Source organism: Heterodontus francisci, chromosome 8 (genome assembly GCF_036365525.1).
Source record: "Heterodontus francisci isolate sHetFra1 chromosome 8, sHetFra1.hap1, whole genome shotgun sequence".
NCBI lineage: Eukaryota > Metazoa > Chordata > Chondrichthyes > Heterodontiformes > Heterodontidae > Heterodontus > Heterodontus francisci.
The window spans coordinates 125587354-125609164 of record NC_090378.1 but is presented as its reverse complement, the minus strand read 5'-3'; the positions used below and the strand labels follow the sequence as shown (position 1 = coordinate 125609164).

At 46.3% G+C, this 21811-nt stretch overlaps 1 protein-coding gene across 1 annotated transcript in view; it reads right to left on the bottom strand.

Annotated features, from left to right (window-relative positions):
• LOC137373267 (rab GTPase-activating protein 1-like) overlaps positions 1-21811 on the bottom strand; it is a 600347-nt gene that overhangs the window by 437343 nt on the left and 141193 nt on the right. The window contains exon 10 of the mRNA XM_068038116.1: positions 20783-20949. Coding sequence (XP_067894217.1) covers positions 20783-20949 — 167 coding nt within the window. The remainder of the gene's footprint in view (positions 1-20782; positions 20950-21811) is intronic.

Below are 21811 nucleotides of genomic sequence, written 5' to 3'. Positions count from 1 at the left end.
ACTGCACAGTGCAGATTACAACAGGTTATGCCAGCGACTGCACAGTGCAGATGACAGCGAGTTATCCCAGTGACTGCACAGTGCAGATTACAGCGAGTTGTCCCAGCGATTGCACAGTGCAGATTACAATGGGTTATCCCAGCGACTGCAGTGTCAATTACAGCGAGTTATCCCAGCGACTGCACAGTGCAGATGACAGCGAGTTATCCCAGCGACTGCACAGTGCAGATTACAGCGAGTTGTCCCAGCGATTGCACAGTGCAGATTACAATGAGTTATCCCAGCGACTGCAGTGTCAATTACAGCGGGTTATCCCAGCGACTGCACAGTGCGTATTACAGCGGGTTATCCCAGCGACTGCACAGTGCGTATTACAGCGAGTTATCCCAGCGACTGCACAGTGCGGATTACAGTGAGTTATCCCAGTGACTGCACAGGGCAGTTTACAGTGACTTATCCCAGTGACTGCACAGGGCAGATTACAGTGAGTTATCCCAGTGACTGCACAGGGCAGATTACAGTGAGTTATCCCAGTGACTGCACAGGGCAGATTACAGTGAGTTATCCCAGTGACTGCACAGGGCAGATTACAGTGAGTTATCCCAGTGACTGCACAGGGCAGATTACAGTGAGTTATCCCAGTGACTGCACAGGGCAGATTACAGTAAATTATCCGAGCGACTGCACAGGGCAGATTACAGTGAGTTATCCCAGTGACTGCACAGGGCAGATTACAGTGAGTTATCCCAGTGACTGCACAGGGCAGATTACAGTGAGTTATCCCAGTGACTGCACAGGGCAGATTACAGTGAGTTATCCAAGCGACTGCACAGGGCAGATTACAGTGAGTTATCCCAGTGACTGCACAGGGCAGATTACAGTGAGTTTCCCAGTGACTGCACAGGGCAGATTACAGTAAGTTATCCGAGTGACTGCACAGTGCAGATTACAGTGAGTTATCCCAGTGACTGCACAGGGCAGATTACAGTAAATTATCCGAGCGACTGCACAGGGCAGATTACAGTGAGTTATCCGAGCGACTGCACAGGGCAGATTACAGTGAGTTATCCGAGCGACTGCACAGTGCGGATTACAGTGAGTTATCCCAGCGATTGCACAGTGCGGATTACAGTGAGTTATCCGAGCGACTGCACAGTGCGGATTACAGTGAGGTATTCCAGCGATGGCACAGTGCAGATTACAGTGAGTTATCCCAGTGTCTGCACAGTGCAGATTATTAAAATGAAATGTTAATCCAGTTTTCGCTTTGAGAGGCTAACTGATATAGGCGTTTTATTCCATGTTCAGTCTTTCAATACCATTCGACAAAAAAGTCTTTCTGCTATTCTGTGTGTTGCATAGAGGGAACGTGCACTCAATGGCATTGCAATTAGTCCAAATGTACAGCAAGAAAATTCATCTGTGCCTGGAAGGAACTAAGCCCCATGGCAAATCAAACTCCCTATTTGCTGCTGCTTATGATTGGTCTAAACCTTTTTTGAATTATCAGATCAGGGAGAGTAAAAGTACTTGCAAAAACAAGCATAAAACACGCAAGTCTTGTTATTAAACTGCAGGTCTGCTAGCATCTGAGAAAAACATTTCTGATTAAAAACCTAGTTCTGCCAAGGTGTCTCGACTCAACAATGACCTTCCCCTTCCATTTTCAGATGTTGACCTGTTGTGTATTTCCAGTGTCTTTTGCTTTTAGCTGCAGTTTCCAGAAATTGCAGTTTTTCTTTCCATCTTCACTGCTTGCCTCAATAGCTAGAGTCTTCTAGGCAAAGACAGACCATGCATTTATAAAGTGCCATTCAAATGCTCAGCATGTTCCAAACACAGCAAGCGGGAAATTGCGAGAGTGGAGCCGGAGCACAAAGAGACCGGGAAAGAGAGAGAGTTCACTCAGCGAGCGGGGAACAGCGAGAGCAGAGCCGGAGCACAAAGAGACCGGGAGAGAGAGAGAGTTCACTCAGCGAGCGGGGAACAGCGAGAGTGGAGCCGAAGCATTGAGAGACCGGGAGAGAGCGAGAGAGATTTCACTCAGCGAGCGGGGAACAGCAGAGCGGAGCCGAAGCATAGAGAGACCGGGAGAGAGAGAGCGTTCACTCAGCGAGCGGGGAACAGCGAGAGCGGAGCCGAAGCATAGAGAGACCAGGAGCGAGCGAGAGAATTCACTCAGCGAGCGGGAATTCCCTTCCAGGCGCGCGGCGTTTTGGAAAAAAGTCAACAGTGACATCACAGGAAAGCTGCAAGGTCTACAGTTCTTTTTTAATATAGTAGGTAGCTTTTTTTTTTAGGGAATCAATGTTCCCAATGTAAATAAGCTAACTTTTGGGTAACTTAAAGGAGTAAAAACAGTGAAAAAAGTGACATCACAGGAAAACCGTAAGTTCATTGGTTGGTAAGTAACTCCTAATTTGTATTACCTATTCTAAGTTGAAGATCAGTCGGAAATTTAAAAAAAAAATTAAAATCTAATTAAATAAAATAGAGATGCAGGGCCAGGCGATGTGTTGTACCTGCATGATGTAGGAGCTGGTGGACCCCATTGTGGTTCCTGGTGACCACACCTGTAGCAAGTGTTGGCCGCTCGGGAACTCCGGCTCAGAGTGGATGAGCTGGAGTCTGAGCTTCAGACACTGCGACACATCAAGGGGGGGGCGGGGGGGAGTTGCCTAGACGCTGTATTTCAGGAGACAGTCACATCCCTTAGATTAACTACCTTGAATTCGGCCAGTGGTCAGGGACAGGAAGGTGTAACTATGAGTGAGGCAGGTAGAGGGATCCGGGAGGTAGTGATGCAGGAGCCTCAGCCCTTGTCCTTGTCCAACAGGTTCAAGATTCTTGCTCCCTGTGTAGACGAGAGCAGGGATTGTAGGGAGGATGAGCAAACTGACCATAGCACCGTGGTACAGGGAGCCATTCAAGTGGGGGGAGAAAAGAGAAATGTAGTCCTAATCGGGGATAGTATAGTTAGGGGCATAGACACTGTTCTCTGTGGCCAGGATCGAGAGCCCCGATGGCTGTGTTGCCTACCTGGTGCCAGGGTTCAGGATATCTCATCTGGACTGCAGAGGAACTTGGAGTGGGGGGGGGGAGGGGGGGGAAGATCCAGTTGTCGTGGTCCACGTAGGTACCAACGATATAGGTAGAACGAGGATAGAGGTTCTGCTGAGGGAATATGAGCAGCTAGGGGCTAAATTAAAAAGCAGAACCAAAAAGGTAATAATCTCCGGATTACTACCTGAGCCGCGAGCTAATTGGCACAGGGTCAATAAGATTAAAGATGTAAATGTGTGGCTCAAAGATTGGTGTGGGAGGAATGGGTTTGAATTCATGGGACATTGGCACCAGTACTGGGGAAGGAGGGAGCTATTCCAATGGGACGGGCTCCACCTGAATCATGCTGGGACCAGAGTCCTAGCGAATCACAAAACTAGGGCTGTAGATAGGGCTTTAAACGAAATAGTTTGGGGGGGGTGAGGGGGGGAGGGTTCAGTTGCATGGAAAATTAGGAAGTCAATGTTAAAGGAGAAGGTAGCAGTGCAGGTTCGTGATGAGGCTGATTGTTACCAGAAAATGAAAGTTAGGAACAGAACGTATGAACGTTATATTGCACAAAAGAATCGAACAAGAATAGGGAAATTTGATAACAGAACAAACTTAAAGGCTTTGTATCTGAATGCACAAAGCATTCAGAATAAAATTAATTAATTAACAGCATGAATAGAGACGAATGGATATTATTTATTGGCGATTACTGAGACATGGTTGCAGGGAAACCAGGTTTGGAAATTGATTATCCAAGGATACTCAGTATTTCGGAAGGATAGGCAGGAAGGAAAAGGAGGTGGTGTAGCTTTGTTAGTAAAGGAAGAGATCAGTGCTGTAGTGAGAAATGATATAGGCACTGGAGATCAAGACGGAGAATCAGTCTGGGTAGAAATAAGAAATAGCAAGGGAAAGAAGACCCTGGTTGGAGTAATCTATAGGTCCCCAAACAGTAGTTTCACAGTCGGGCACAGTATAAACCAGGAAATACTGGGGGACTTGTAAGAAAGGTACGGCAATAATCATGGGTGATTTTAATATGCATATCGACTGGATTAATCATATTGGCAAGGGTAGCCTCGAGGAAGAGTTAATTGAATGTATTAAAGATTGTTTTTTGGAGCAATATGTTGTGGAACCAACCAGGGAGCAGGCTATTCTAGATTTGGTATTGTGTAAAGAGGTGGGATTAATTAATGATCTCATAATTAAGGATCCTCTAGGCAAGAGTGATCATAGCATGCTAGAATTTCAAATTCAGTTTGAGGGCGAGAAACTGGAGACCCACACTAGCGTTCTGGAGTTAAACAAAGGTAATTATATAGGCATGAGGACAGATTTGGTCCTAGTGGACTGGGCAGGAAGACTAAAAGGTAGGACAGTTGATGAGCAGTGGCAGATGTTTAAGGAGATATTCAATTCCTCCCAACTAAAATGTATTCCAGAGAGGAAGAAAGATTCTAAGAGGGGGGAAAACCATCCATGGCTAATCAAGGAAGTTAAGGATAACATAAAACTAAGGCATACCATATTGCAAAGGCCAGAGGCAGGCTGGAAGATTGTGAAACTTTTAAAGATCAACAAAGGGTTACTAAAAAAGTAATAAAAAGCGCAAAGGTAAATTATGAAAGAAAACTAGCTCAAAATATAAAAACTGATAGCAAAAGCTTGTATAAGAATATAAAAGGGAAGAGAGTAGCTAAAGTGAACGTTGGTCCCTTGGAGGATGAGACTGGGGAGTTAATAGTGAGGAACACAGAAATGGCAGAGGCATAAAATCAGTATTTTACCTCAGTTTTCATGGTGGAGGACACTAGGACCATTCCAATAGTAACAGGTAATGTAGAGGTTATAGAAAGGGAGGAACTTAGAACAACCATCATCACTGGGGAAAAAGTACTGAGCAAACTATTGGGATTGAAGGCAGACAAGTTCCCAGGGCCTGATGGCCTACATCCTAGGGTCTTAAAGGAAGTGGCAGCGGAGATAGTGGATCCATTGGTTATAATATTCCAAAATTTCCTGGATGCGGGAAAGATTCCAGTGGATTGGGAAAATGCTAATATAATGCCCTTATTCAAAAATGGAGGGAGGCAGAAAGTAGGAAACTATAGACCAGTTAGTTTAACATCTGTCATTGGGATGCTGTTAGAATCCAATATTAAGGAATAACAGGACATTTAGAAAGTCAAGACGCAATCCATCAGAGTCAGCATGGTTATATGAAGGGTAAATCGTGTTTGACTAACTTGCTAGAGTTCTTCGAAGCTGTAACAAGTAAAGTGGATAATGGGGATCCTGCAGATGTAGTATATCTGGACTTCCAGAAGGCATTTGATAAGGTGCCGCACAAAAAGTTAATACACAAGGTAAGATCACATGGGATTAGGGACAATTTATTAGCTTAAATAGAGGATTGGCTAAACAACAGAAAACAGAGAGTTGGGATAAATGGGTACTTTTCTGGTTGGCAAGATGTAACTAGTGGGGTGCCACAGGGTTTGGTCCTCGGGCCCCAACTATTTACAATCGATATTGATGCAGGGATAGAGGAGGGATAGAGGTACTATAGCCAAATTTGCAGATGAGACTAAAATAGGTGAGATAGTAAGTTACAATAAAGAAATAAGAAATTACAAATGTATATGGATAGGTTAGGTGAATGGGCCAAAATTTGGCAGATGGAATTTAACGTGGATAAGTGTGAGGTTATCCATTTTGGTCAGAAGAATACAAAGGCAAATTATTATCTAAATGGAGAGAAACTTCAGAGTGCTTCAGTGCAAAGGGATCTGGGTGTCCTCTGGCATGAATCGCAGAAAACTAGTATGCAGGTGCAGCAGGTAATAAGGAAGGCTGCTGCTCCTGGAATTTTGGCATTTATTGCTAAAGGAATAGAGGGCGGCGCAGTGGTTAGCACCGCAGCCTCACAGCTCCAGCGACCCGGGTTCAATTCTGGGTGGAGTTTGCAAGTTCTCCCTGTGTCGGCGTGGGTTTCCTCCGGGTGCTCCGGTTTCCTCCCACGTGCCAAAAGTCTTGCAGGTTGATAGGTAAATTGGCCATTAGCAATTGTCCCTAGTATAGGTAGGTGGTAGGGAAATATAGGGACAGGTGGGGATGTGGTAGGAATATGGAATTCGTGTAGGATTAGTATAAATGGGTGGTTGATGGTCGGCACAGACTCGGTGGGCCAAAGGGCCTGTTTCAGTGCTGTATCTCTAAGAAACTAAGAAAAGTATAAAAGTAGGGAAGTGTTGCTGCAACTGTACAAGGCATTAGTGAGACCGCACCTGGAGTATTGCGTACAGTTTTGGTCCCCTTACTCGAGGAGGGATGTAGTTGCATTGGAGGCTGTTTAGAGGAGGTTCACTAGATTGATTCCAGAGATGAGGGGTTTGTTTCATGAAGAGAGATTGAGCAGTTTAGGCCTTTACTCTCTAGAGTTTAGAAGAATGAGAGGAGATCTAATTGAGATATATAAGATGATTAAGGGGATTCACAAAGTAGATGTAGAGAGGATGTTTCCTCTGGTGGGGCAATCTAGAACAAGAGGTCAATTTTAGGATAAGGGTTATCACATTTAAAAGAGAGATGAGGAGAAATTACTTCTCTCAAAGGGTCATGAGTTTGTGGAATTCACTACCCTAGAGTGCGGTGGATGCCGAGACATTGAGTAAATTTGAGGAGATAGACAGATTTTTAATTAGTAATGGGTTGAAGGGTTATGGAGAACAGGCAGGAAAGTGGACTTGAGGCCGAGATGAGATCAGCCATGATTGTATTGAATGGCGGAGCAGGCTCAAGGGGCTGAATTGGCTACTCCTGCTCCTAGTTCTTATGTTATGTTCTTATAAAGCAAGTTACTTTTGTAGGCAGAAATAGCAGCCAATTTGCACGCAGAAAGGTCCCACAAACAGTATGAGATAAATGACTAGTTAATCAGGTAGGTCAGCCTTGAAGTTCCATTTCTCTTTTTATTGTGATCATCATTGTCTCCTTCACCCTCTTCCTGCTTATTTTACAGCAGGTATTCATCAAAATCCATTTCCACTTTTCTTGAGGATTTCAGCTGAAATTTCACCTCTTCCCTTTCAGGTCCACTCGTGATTACTAATATCCTATTCTCACTGCATCAGACAATCAGCCCTCAGTGATATATGTCATTGTGTGCATTCGTTTGGCATTTCTTTGCATCAGGCATGGGTCAGTTGGTAGCACTCTTCACTCTGAAGCAGGTGGTCATGAATACAAGCTCCACTCCAGAGACCTGAGCACAAAATCCAGGATGACATTCCCAGCGCACTACTTACAGTGCTTCACTGTAAGAGGTGAGTTCTTTCAGATGACACATTAAACCAGTGGTTCTCAACCTAGGTCCATGAGAAGGTTTCATGGTATCCACCAACAATAGCCAACAGAACTCTCATTTCATCCGTCTCTCAATCCACTGCCCTCCTGACTAATAATCTTTGCCTAACTCACAATTCTGCATTAGATATGGCCAATCTGGTTGTTCAGTTTATTCGGTGCTTTGGATGGGTGATGCAAAGCCAATCAGCGCAGCGATTACAGGTGGGTCGGGTTAGGGGCTGTCGTTGTGCTTCACACATGGTGAGGCAAGGTAATCCAGTGCAAAGAGAGATACACCAGGTCTGAGCCAACAGGAGACATTGAGCAGCAGCATCAAAAAGATAGTGGATTCCCTTAATTCATTCAGTAAGGAGCAGCAGTCAATGAATAATAAATAACCAGCCGTAACAACAGAATCAACAAAGAGATTCCTCTTTACACCCACTCAATCTGGTGGGTGCCAGTAATACTGGGGTTTAGGGCCTGGTTCAGGTTATATCCTCTGTTAGTTTGTCTCTGTCTTGAAGGCAGCAGACAAATAAAATTGCATTGGGATGGAGTTAATATATGATTGGGTTTTAAATCATCTGTGTAATAAATAGACTTTACTACTATGTATATATGAGAGGTAGTTTTGCTCATTCAGATAGATAATACGAAGTACTGCAAACGTTGCGGGATTCTTTCACAATCACTCACATTGTCTGCTACCTTTAGTTAATCAGACCCAAAAGAATGCACTGAAATTCACCAAACTGAGTATCTGTGAAGAGGAATATCTCGTAATTCTGTAACCTGTGTCCAACAATGCATGTTAAGGAAAAGCACATCACACAATTCGTACCTCCAGTTTCCAACCCCTCAATGCAGCACTCCCTCAGTACCGCAATGGAGATGATGCAATGAATTTTCTTGTGACATTAAAGTAAAACATGAATAATAAATATGTTTGATCGTATAACATTTTTATACAGAAAAAATACTTGTGTTGTATAACAGTGGGTCTGTGCAATTTTTATAACATTGGAGGGGGGGCCTCAGAAGCAAAAAGGTTGAGAACCCCTATGTTGAACCAAGGCCCCATCTGCCCTCTCAGGTGGATGTAAAAGATTCCATTGCACTATTTCGAAGAGGAACCAGGACAGTTCTCCCTATGTTCTGGGCAATATTTCTCTCTCAACTAACATCGCTAAAACAGGTTATCTGGTCACTATGACATGACTGTTTGTGGGAGCATGCTATGCACAAAAAGGCTGGTACATTTCCTTCATTACAACAGTTACCACACTTCAAAAGTACTTCATTGGCTGTGAAGCGCTTTGAAACATCCTGTAAAAGACTACTGTTAATCCAGTTAGCAAATTACTAAACGAGCTGAGCACTCACTAACCCTCAAATCAGAGCAGGCTACGAATAAGAGCACTGCTTCTGTATAGCAGTCTACGTACAGGAACTATTGCTGAAACACAAACCAGTTCAATAAAATACCCAAAAATGGAACATAGCTAGTTTTAAAAAGCAATATATTTTTCCAAATGCAAGACAAAAGCTTGTGATGCGCTGGATGCTCTGTCATGTTTACAGCATGAAACATCCCTGAGGCACCTCTCAGTCATTCTCTGTGATGGACAAGATTATACGTTGGTAAACAAGTCCCACCCAATACACCGTGCACAGATTACTTTTTGCTTCAATACACCTCTCCAAGGAAAATTATGCACCGTACCATGTAAAACCTCACTATGGGCAGAAATTCCGTGACTTCTGGTTGGTAGATTGATTCTGGCAAAGAAGTGGTCCTCCTTAGTATCAGGAGTACTCTCTATAGTTTGTGTGCCCGAAATACTAGGCAGCAACGTTCCTGCTAAGTTGTGTGGGTGCGCAGCCACGCAGCAGCCTTTGTTCTGAGAGAAATAATGCGTGTGCACAGTCACACAAAAAATTTAATGCGACCACGCAGAGAAAAACGGTCCGCACACAACAACTAAATTTTAAAGGGAATATTGCAGTGATATTGTAGTTTGGAAATCCGCCTCTCATTGTGGCCAGTAGACGGAGACAGCTGCACTGTGCAGTTCAAAGGTTCAGCTAAAACGTAATTCTCGTAGCACATGAAGCCAAGTTCCCTCGTCACCCCATCCCACCCAACCCAACATCGCCTGCAGCCAGCCTGCTCAGTGGAACAGTGAAAAGGGAGCTTTACTTTCTATCTAAACCATGTTCTACCTGTCCTGGGAGTGTTTGATGTGGACAGTGTAGAGGGAGCTTTACTCTGTATCTAACCCCTTGCTGTACCTGTCCTGGGAGTGTTTGATAGGACAGTGTAGAGGGAACTTTACTCTGTATCTAACCCCGTGCTGTACCTGTCCTGGGAGTGTTTGATAGGACAGTGTAGAGGGAACTTTACTCTGTATCTAACCCCATTTTTTTTTTTAAGGTGGCCTTTATACCCCAGGCCCCTTTTATATATTTTATGTCGCAGGGGCCTTTATTCCTCAGGCCCCCTTTATATACACACATATTTTTAAACTAACTTGAAATAAACAAAAACTCAAATTAAAATGCCATTGTCTGCATCGATGATGCACTCCAGTCCCTGCGGTGCCCACCGGTCACGTAAGACCTCAAGCTAACAAGCGGACACCACGTGCTCCTTCTCCAAGGAGACCCGGGCACGAATGTTACCTCACAAGAGGGGCAGGCAATCAGGGTGGACAGACCCCCAGACGGCCCCGCAGCCTGGACCTGTGAATTGCCACCTTGGCCAGGCCCAGGAGCAGACCGACGAGGAGATCCTCCTCCCGGCCCAAGCCCCTCCGCACCGGGTGCCCAAAGATCAGGAGCGTGAGACTGAAGTGCAGCCAGAATTTGAGGAACAGCCCCTTTAAATACCCGAACAGGGGCTGCACAGTACATATACACATCGAATACAGACTTGACCAGACCGCAGAAATTACAGGCGGCCTGGGAGTCCGTGAACCTACTTAAAAGTCTATGGCACGGGATTGCCCTGTGCAGCACCCTCCACCCCAGGTCCCCAATGTAAAGGGGGAGGACTCCAGCGTGGAGGGGTTTCCCCTCGCCACCAGATGGCAACACGGACCGCCACGGAATGTCCGGGCAGCAGACGAGGGCAAGGAAGTGGTGAATGTGCAGGAGCAGCCCATACAGGAAACCCCTCCGCGCGATGTTGAATGGCACGAGTGTCATTTTCGGGAGGCTGCTCAGGTTTTGCAGGACCGGCTCCCGAGGAGGGGTTCAGGGCCTGGGTCCGATGAGCAGTTGCGGCCGAGCAGGAGTCAGCTCAGCCAGGAGCGCTCCACACTCCCGGACACCACCACCACCACCCCACACCACCCCCCACCCCCGCCATCACCCGCAGCGAGGGGCGTCCTGGCGGTTGTAGCTACTCCTCCGCCCATCAGTCCGTCTCCAAAGCCAGCCGCCAAGGCGCTCTCCTCTGCCAGCAGGGGAGCGCCCTGACTGGAAGGAACCATGTTCTGGACTCTGAATAGATCCCGGTAAAAGACAGGCAACTCCCTCAGAGGGGTGCGGTTAATGGTCTCCGCCAGGAGCTGCGTGTCGTCTTGAAGGCAGTGCCCTTGGCGGAAAAAATACGTCGCCAGCCCGCACCATCTGGGAAGAAGCTCGACGTACAGGTATCTCTGCAGGCTCTGAAAGCAGAGAGTCGCAGACTGGGTGCAGACGCACACCAGCGACTAGCTGCCTTTCACAATCAGGAGACTCAGGACCGCGGCAGAGGCCAGTGTTTCCTCTTGCCCCAGAAGAAATCAACGAGCTTCTTCCGGATCTTGGTGACAAATGCAGGGGGCGGAGACAAATTGACCAACCGGTACCACAGCATCGAGGCCACTAGTCGGTTTACGACCAGCGGTCAGCCCCAGTAGAAAAGCACTAGGAGCAGTCATATCCAGTGCCCCAGCCGAGTGGTGACTTTCGCCTCCAACTCCTGCCAGTTTGCCAGCCAGGCTTCCTCAGCAGGGCTAGTGTGGACTCCCAGATAGAGGAGGTGCATGGTGCTCCACGCAAAAGGCGTTAACTCCTCCGACAGGGAGCCCACCCGCCACGAGACCGGAACATTTCTCCCAATTAATCCTCGTGGAGGACGCGGCAGAAAAGGTCTGCTGGCACTCGCGCATCCTCCACAAGTTAACGGGATCTGTGACTGTGAAGAGCACGTCATCGGCGTAAGCCGAGAGGACGACCCACATGGCCGGCCCGCAGAGAGCCAATCCCGCCAACCTCCTGCGAAGCAGGCACAGGAATGGCTCCACGCAGATGGCATATAATTAGCCAGACATGGAGCATCCCAGACGCACTCCTCTCCCAAAGCGAAGGGGCGGTGTCAACGACCCGTTAACTTTGACCAGACACCCTGCAGTGGTGTATAAAAGTCAGACCGAGACCACAATATGCAGCCCGAGTCCGAATGTGCGCAGAGTCTCGAAAAGATATTCGTGATCCACCCCGTCAAACGCCTTCTCCTGATAGAGGGAGAGAAAGGCAACCAACAGACCAGTCCTCTGGGAAAGATGGACCAGGTCCCGGACCAGGTGGATGTTGTCCGGGTTGGACCGGCCCGGGAGCATGCAGGACTGGTCGGAGTGGATCATGTTGGCCAGCACGGAGCCCAGGTGGGTAGACACAGCCCGGAAAAGATTTTATAATCCGTGCTGAGGAGGGAGACCGGATGCCAGTTCTTAAGCAGGCAGAGATCGTCCCTCTTAGGCAGCAGGACGATGACCGCCCTGCAACATGAGAGGGGCATCTCCCTGGTCGCCAGGCTTCCTCCCAGGACGCACGCGTAATCGCCCACCAGAACGCCCTGAGGAACTCTACGGTCAGCCCATCCAGCCCTGGGGATTTGCCCCTTGAGAGCTGGTGGAGGGCATCAGTCAGCTCCGCCAACATGAGCGGAGCATCCAATCCTTCGGCGTCCCCTGGGCTGATCTTCGGCAGGTCCTCCTACAAAACACTGCACACGTCATCGCTGGATGGATCGGGAGTAAACAAGGCGCTGTAATAGGTACGGACCGAAAGGCCCATCGCCTCCGGATCCATGACAGAGGATCCATTGTCGGCCAGCAGCTCAATGAGCTGCTGAAAGACCCCCCGCCATTTTTCCAGCAGGTAGAAGGGTGAGGCGCGGTCCAAATCTTCCAGGATCTGGATCCGCGAGCTCAAGTACGCACCTCGGAACCATACGAGCTGCAGGTCCCTCATCATGCCCTTCTTCTCTTTGTACGCCTGCCACAGGGCCGGGTCCATGACGGCCTGACCGAGACGGGACTCCAAGTCGAGCGTCCCCCTCGCCAGGTGCCTGATCTCAGCTTCCCATCTCTTGGTCGACCCCTTTGCATACTCCTGACAGAAGACATGGATGTGAGTCTTGCCCACATCCCATTACAGCCTCAAGGAGGGGAAGTGCCCCTGCTTCCTTGTCCAGTCGGCCCAGAATCGACGGTACGAGCCCTGGAATCGCTTGTCCTCCAGCAGCCGGTTGTTCAAGTGCCAGTCCGCAGATCTTGCCCGTGTGCGGAGTTGAGTGAACTCTGCCCACACCAGGCGATGGTCCAAGCATGGCAGGATACATACGCCTGTGAAATGTAGAGGCGGTCGATTCGGGACCTTCCTCCTCCAGACCTCCACGTGAAGGCGCTGGAGCCGAGATGGTGATTCCGCCAGACGTCCACCAAGGGAGCTGTTCAGTTCCCTCAACTTCTCCACCGACCTTTGGCCGCGCTGGGGACTGGAGCAATCCCTCACCTCGAGGGTACAGTTAAAATCCCCCCCGAAGGAGATGCGCTCGCCACTACTGATAGAGCTCAAGAGAGTGGGCACTTCTTTAAAGAAGCGCACTTGCAACATGCCGAGCCTGGGCGAGTACACGTTCACAAAGTGGAGTGGCATGCTATACAGGCGAACGGCAAGGTGGAGCAAGCAGCCCGGCACAAGCTCCTTGACACCCAAGAGCTCTGGCTGAAAAGTCAGGGCCAACAAGATAGCCACCCCACTAGAAATAGGGGTGAGGTGAAAGCCATGGCCTCAGGAATCACCTGAGCGGCAGTTGTTGCAAGTGTCGGGAGAGTAGAGGGAGGTGCAGTAGCGCAGTGGTGCCACCCTGGGCCGCCAAGGTGGAGTTGGTGACCCAAAGGTTGGGGCAGCTCTCCCAAACATGCCCCACCCCCTTACAGGCATGGCACTGCGCCGCATCCAAGATCCAGAAAACACAGTAGGCCGCCCCTGGAACTCTACACTAAATTTGCCCTCTGTGACCTCGTCCTGCGCCAGCTGTATAAATAACTGGCGGCGGAAAGAGTACACATGCCGGAGGTTGCTCTCCCGAAGACCAAGTGGGACTGGGGTGATTTGCGACCTCACCTCCCCCAGCTGGTGCAGGTGGGGGGGGGGAGGAGGAGCTCACCGGGAATGAAGGGGAGGACACTGGATAACATTATTCACCCACTGTGAGCTCCTTACTCAGAGCCAGGGACACCGCCCGCTCGGTCTTCAGGAAAAACACCGCTTTCCCATACATTTTTGAGGCTGCAACAATGGCCGAGGGGCCGACAACCTCGGCCACTGCCTTTACGCACGCCTCAACTGTCATATTTGGGTGGGCATAACTCTTCACCCATGCTTTGTTATCAAAAGCTTGAAAGGTGACGGGGCAGCAGGGAAGGCAGCTGCAGCATAGGAAGACCCCGCCACCGGAGAGGACTGAGAAGCCATGGGGCAGAAGAGTTACACAAACCGTGTGTTGAGCAAGAGGGGAAAAACAATCAAATATAACAATAACTTGATAGTGTAAGGAGTCAGAGGCAAAGGGGAAGAGGCGGAGGGAGAGGAAGGCCAGGAAGATATAGTCTTTTGCAGCTGCAAAATTACAGAGTAGTCTTATCACTGGTCTTCTGGTTGGGGGGGGGGGGGGGGGGGGGGATGATGTCTTCACCTGGGACAGCTAAAGCTGCCCAGGCACACACTATCAAACAACAATAAAGTCTCTTCACCTGGGCAGCTCCCACTGTCCCAGGCCAAGTGGTTGGGCTGCGGAGGGAGCTCCCAATTCGATGGTAACAACACAGGAGCCCCCTATTGAAACAGGCAGCCTTCTTCTTTCTCTCCTGCAACAATCAAATACAAAAAGACTGCAATGTTAAACCAAACTCACAGAAGAGCTTTCAGTTCCTTTGTCTTCCCTTCCTTTTCCTTGTTGATAGAATAAGTGGGAAACTCTTCCTTTCAGTCTCTGTCTCTCTCTCCCTGCAGCAATTTCACAGCCTCCAACTCACAGCCCACAATCAGCAATCAGCTGAGACTCATGCACCCAATAGTCAGGCGTCCCAATTAGGCAGCAGCAAACCCAGTATGTTAAATTCTCCATCAATCCAACAATCACAAAATTACCAGCAAAAATTGCAGACTAGTTTTAGTCATTGTTTCATACAAATTACAACTCTGAGTGTACTTGTCTGTAAATGAAGTAGAAAAGCTTTGAGATGTAAATGCTTGAGCACTGCCTTGTAAGTTTACTATACTGTCGGCCTGACTATGAATGATAATGACTGCTGTAACAGCATTAAGCAAGGAACATCAATTATACTGCTTCAGAACATTTAAAAAGATTAAAATAAACCCAGCTGTGATGTGCTAAAAATAACTGGTTAAATTCTCAAGACTGGTAATTTCAACAATTCATCACAAATTCATACATAATGTAGTAAAAATCATTGTGAAATGAAGGCACTCAGCTTGTCACTGCCTTTGGCATACTGTAATTATCAGAATTCATGCTGAGGGTGTAACCTACAAAAATGGCTCCTTGGTTTCAGAAGTGCAATTTTATTTTTCAGAGAGACCAGAAAGGCATAAAACACTGTTCCATCATTTTGCTGAAAAAATACAAATAATATGGTCAGACCCCAACAGTGGGCAACTATACTACAGGGTAGCACCAGGACTAAGAACAATTTGCATTTATATGGCACCATTAACATAGTAAGATGCTTCACAAGAGCATTATCAGACAACATTTGACACTGAGCCATATAGGAGGCATATGGACAGATAACCAAAACTTGGTCAAGGAGGAAGACTTCATAGAGTATCTTAAAGGACAAAAGAGAGGCGAACAAAAAGTGCTGGAAATACTCAGCAGGTCTGGCAGCATCTGTGGAGAGAGAAACAAAGTTAACGTTTCAGGTCTGTGACCTTTCATCAGAACTGGCAAAGGTTAGAAACGAATTAGGTTTTAAGCAAGTGAAGGGGAGGGGAGTGGGGGAGGGAACAAAGGGGAAGGTGTTTGATAGGACAGAGGGAGATTAAATAACAAAGCTGTCCTGGGACAAAGGCAAAACGTGTGTTAATGTTTATGGTGAAAGACAAAGCATTAGTCCAGACAGAGTGCTAATAGCAGAATACTTTTAGTATATGAGACTCATCTTTGGAAAGAAGGGGGAAGTTGTGTGATTGCCTTTAAGAGTGATGACCCTTTAGGATCTTAGTATGCTAATGAGCTGAGTACCAGGACATAGTCATGTGAAAACTGGCCAGTCTCTCTGTCACTGTAAGACCAAGAGCAGCTTCTGTAAATAGTTAGCTCTGTACTGTATATACTTGTTAGCTGTTAATAAACCTGACATTGATCACAAGTCGTGGCAGTCAGTTGCCAGCGTTCGCCAGAGCTGGCGGGCAGCCATAAAGACAGGGCTAAAATGTGGCGAGTCGAAGAGACTTAGTAGTTGGCAGGAAAAAAGACAGAGGCGCAAGGGTAGAGCCAACTGTGCAACAGCCCCGACAAACAAATTTCTCTGCAGCACCTGTGGAAGAGCCTGTCACTCTAGAATTTGCCTTTATAGCCACTCCAGGCGCTGCTTCACAAACCACTGACCACCTCCAGGCGCGTATCCATTGTCTCTCGAGATAAGGAGGCCCAAAGGAAAAAAGAAAAGAAACCTGTTTTAAGATCATCAGTCATTTGAACTCGACGCATCTCTTTTATGTTGCATCAGACAACATCAAGGTTAGTCCTGTCGGAGTTTTAGCAGGTGTGGAGGACTGGATTTTTTTTTCAAGAAAAAAAGAAGTTTGTTGTTGCAACACGTAGGGAGTTTATGTAGGAAACCTCCAATGACTTAATGGTGAAACAGCAGCCTCAAAACTTCCAGTAATATTGCAAGATTGACGATACAGTTCTGTATTTCACTAAGCTAGAAAATTTCCTTCTGTAACGCAGGGCAGTGATGTTTCACTCTTTGTTCCTTATCTACATTGTCTGGATTAGATCACATGCAACAATAACATTTCAGACACACAACTAATTGAGGAACATAGAAACAGGAGTAGGCCTTTCAGTTCATCGAGTCTGCCCCGCCATTCAATATGATCATGGCTGATCATCCACTTCAATGCCTTTTCTCACACTATCCCCATATCCCCTTATGTCTTATGTATTTAGAAATCTGTTAATCTCTACTTAAAACATACTCGATGACTGAGCTTCCACAGCCCTCTGGGGTAGAGAATTCCAAAGAATCACAAGCCTCTGAGTAAAGAAGTTTCTCCTCATCTCTGTCCTAAGTGGCTTCCCCTTTATTTTGAAATGGTATCCTCTGGTTCTAGATTCCCCAACCAGGGGAAACATCTTAGCAGCATCTACCCTGTCCATCCCTTTAAGTATTTTGTATATTTCAATGAGATCACCTCTCATTCTTCAAAACTCTAGAGAATACAGGCTCAGTTTCCCCAATCTCTCGTCATAGGACAGTCCCGCCATCCCGGCAACATGTCTGGTGAACCTTCGTTGCACTCCCTCTATGGCAATAATATCCTTCCTAAGGTAAGGGACCAAAGCTACACACAGTACTCCCGGTGCGGTCTAACCAAGGTTCTATACAATTGAAGCAAGACTTCACTACTCCTGTACTTGAATCCTCTTGCAATAAAGGTTTACATACCATTAGCCTTCTTAATTGTTTGCTGCACCTGCATATTAGCTTTCAGTGACTTATTGACAAGGACACCCAGGTCCCTTTGTACATCTACACTCTCTAATCTCTTACCATTTAAGAAATACTGTGCACATCTATTCCTCATTCCAAAGTGAATAACTTCACATTTTTCCACATTATATTCTATCTGCCACATTCTTGACCACTCACTAAATCTGTCCAAATCCCCTTGAAGCCGCTTTGCCTCTTCCTCGCAACACACATTCCCACCTAGTTTCCTGTCATCCGCAAACTTGGAAATATTACATTTGGTCCCCACATCCAAATCATTGATCTATACTGTGAACAGCTGAGGGCCAAGTACTGATCCTTGCTGTACCCCTAGTCACAGGTTGTCAACGCGAGAATGTCCCGTTTATTCCTATTCTCTGCTTTCTGCCTGTTAACCAATGTGAGTATATTACCTCCGATCCCATGTGCTTTAATTTTGCTAACCAATCTCCTGTGGGGGACTTTATCAAAAGTCTTTTGAAAATCAAAGTATAACAAATCCACCAACTCCCCTTTATCAATTCTGTTAGTAACATTCTCAAAAAACAACAACAGGCACGTCAAATATGATTTCCCATTCATAAATCCATGTTGACTATGCCCAATCAGATCATAATTATCCAAGTGCCCATTTATCACATCCTTTAGAATAGATTCTAGCATTTTCCCGACCACTGGTGTAGGATTAACAGGTCTGTAAATTCCCTGTTTTCTCTCTCCCTCCCTTCTTACATAGTGGGGTAACATTTGTGACCTTCCAATCTGCAGGATCTGCTCCAGAATCTATAGAATTTTGGAAGATGATCACCCATGCATCCACTATCTCCAGAGCTACCTCTTTCAACACTCTTGGATGTAGAATATCAGATCCTGGGGACTTATCAACCTTCAGCCCCATTAATTTCTCCAATACAACCTTCCTACTAATACTAATTTCCTTCAATTCCTCATTCCCCTTAATCCCTTGGATTTCTAATTCTGGGAGATTTCTTGTATCTTCCTCAGTGAAGACAGACACAAAGTAATCAATAAGCTTCTCTGCCATGTCTCTATTCCCCATTATAAATTCTCCTGTGATGAAGCCACATTTGTCTTAGCCAAACGTTTCCTTTTTACATGCCTGTAGAAGCTTTCACAGTCCTTTATTGAATTTTTTGCGAGCTTACGTTCATATCCTATTCTCCCTTTCTTTATCAGTTTCTTGGTTCTCCTTTGCTGTATTCTAAAATCCTCCCAATCCTCAGGTTTACTACTATTTCTAACAACTTTATCGGCCTTTTCTTTTAATCTTATACAATCCTTAACTTCCTTTGTTATCCACGGTTGACTGCCTTTACTTTTGGGGTTTTTGTGCCTTGAAGGAATGTATAATTGCTGTAAACTATGTAATATTTCTTTAAAAACTATTCATTGTCTTTGCACTGTCATACCTTTTAATGTATTTTCCAATCCACCTCAGCCAATTTGCCCTTCATACCTTCATAATTTCTTTTGTTCAATTTTAACACCCTGGCTTGAGATTGAACTACCTCACTTTCAAACATAATGTAAAGTTCTATCATATTATGGTTACTCATCCCTAAAGGTTCTTTTACAACAAGATTATTAATTAGCCCTTTCTTATTACATAATACTAGATCTAAAATAGGCTGTTCTCTAGTCGGTTCCTCAACATACTGCCGTAGAAAACCATCCCTAACACACTCCAGAAACTCTTTCTCCACAGCATTAGTGCTCATTAGGTTTACCCAGTCTATCTGCAGATTGAAATCACCCATGATTACTGTATTACCCATGCCACATGCTTCTCTAATCTCCTAATACATACCATGCACCACACTACCACTACTATTTGGTGGCCTATAAAAAAACTTCTACCAATGTTTGCTGCCCCTTGCTGTTTGTTAGCACCACCCAAACAGATTCCACATTTTGTTCTTCCAATCTGAGATCCTCCTTTACTACTGTACTGATCCCACCCCTTATTATCAGAGCAAAACCACCTCATTTTCCTATTTGTCTGTCCTTCCTAAATGTCCAATATCCTTGAATATTCAGTTCCCAGTCTTGGTCACCATGTAGCCAAGTTTCCGTTATGACAATTAGATCATACCCATTTACCTCTATTTGGACCTTTAAATCATCTACCTTGTTGCGAATGCTGAGTGCATTCAGGTAGAGTTCCCTTAACCTTGTCTTCTTGACATTCTGCATTCCAAGCCTAGTGGATGCTCGCCTTTGTTTCGCCTGCCTTCTAATGTCACTTGCTACTTTTGTACCTCCTGTTACCAGCTTTACTTCCTTCCAATTTGAGCTACCCCTCAGGTTCCCATCACCTGACAAGCTAGTTTAAACCCTCCCCAACAGCACTAGCAAATTTCCCTGTGAGGATATTAGTTCCAGTCCTGTTAAGGTGTAGACCGTCACACCTGCCCCAGAAATCTGATGCCCTCTCTCCTACACCAATTCTCCAGCCACGTGTTCAGTTGATCAATCCTCCTATTCCTTTGCTCACTAGCACGTGGCACCGGGAAACTGCAAATCCTCCACAGCCTATACTAATGTCTAAACTATTCAATCCCCTCACAACTAAAGACTGTGGCTTCAAGAGCCTTGTCCCTAGTCTAACAAGTGCAAGGGATCAGGCAAGTGAAAGGTTACCAAGAGTAGGGAAGCAAGGAGTAGCTATAAGCTTGGAATCCAACTGTCAATTACGAATAATGCCAAGCACTAATATCTTGATTTCACACTTGATTTGTCACTGTGGCAATTAAGACAAGCCAATCACAACAGAGCCAATTAGCAAACATGAAGCAGCTATCAGAATCATTCCTCAGTCCCACTGTGCCTTCCCCTAATGGCCTTACTTTCTACAGCTTGCAGTCCCCATAATATTATCTATTATCTGGATCCTTTCATAGAAGCTGTCAACGTCTTTCCAAGTGAGTGAATCTGAATGATCACAAAACGCCAAGGGAGGGGATAGACGCTGCCGACCCAGGCCCAGGGTGGGGTGGAGAACAGGCTCCGCCGCCCCAGGGAGTGGGGCAACAGGCCCCGTCGCCGCAGGGTGGGGGAACGGGAACCGACCCCGCCGCTCCAGGGAAGGGGAACCGACCTCACTGCGCCAGGGCAGGTGATGTACCTCTCAGCAGAAAGTTTAGGGGATTCACGGTGCCGTGCCAGGGTAGGTGATTTATGGCTCAGAAACCTTACTGCTGCTGAGATGCGTGCAGAATTGTGACTCTCAAATCATGCTACAGACGGTTAGATGTTAATGTTGGCGCCTTTCAAAAAGTATCACCCTTCCACAAACCCACAGTAAGGTGCCTTTATTTTCTTCTTAAAACCCATACCTGTTTCAGCTTCATGTAGAATGATTCTGTGAAGGTTTTCCTGCTGAAGTACCAGAACCGCTCATTTGTTGGATACACACGGACCACTGTTTCCAACTGAAATCGAACTGGCTCTACCACCTCAGTGATTACTAAGTCCACAGCTACAGTCATGTAGACCCTCTTATCTGTGAGTCAAACAAAATCAAGCTGCAATTAATCAACTGGTATTGTCTTTGCATAAAATACAGCAGGCTATCATTGCAGTTTCCAGCTATTCTAACTGCAAGTTTCACATACACTTCTCTTTACCTGAATCAGTTATCTTTCCGTTCAAGACAGACACTGTCACCTGAAGCTCAACTGGATCATGGCTGATGTGTACATTAATTCCATCTACTTACCGTGGTTCCGTAACCCTTAAAACTCAATTGATGGAGACAGAAAAACAGAGTTAATGTTTCAGGACGATGACCTTTTGCCAGAGTTCTGTCAAAAGGTCATCAACCTGAAACATTAACTCTTGTTCTCTCTCCACAGATGCTGCTAGACCTGCTGAGTATTTCCAGCATTTCCGGTTTTTATTTCAGATTTCCAGCAGCCACAGTATTTTCCTTTTGTAAACATCTGTCGACCTCAGTTTTGCAATTTTCAGTTGACCCCCATCATTAACAGCTTTTTAGGGGAGAAAGTTCCAGATTTCCACTGCCCTCTGATGAAGTGTTTCCTGACATCATCCTTGAACAGTCGAGCTCTAATTTTAAGGTTATGCTCCCTTATTCTGAACTCCTCCACCAGACGAAATTGTATCTTGCTATCTATTAAACTTTACAGCTTTATTGAGCTGCAAGTTCCACATTTACCAGCCTTTAACTGATTCAGTTACCTTTCCATTCAAGACAGAGACCATCACCCAGGACCAACCAAAGCTTGGACTCCCCAAAACAAGCCACTGAGACATGCAAGTATGGAAAATGACAATTTCCATTATGTTTTCTCCATCACGGTCCTTCTTCAACTCTGCTCTCCATCTGTCACAGGACTTGGCAC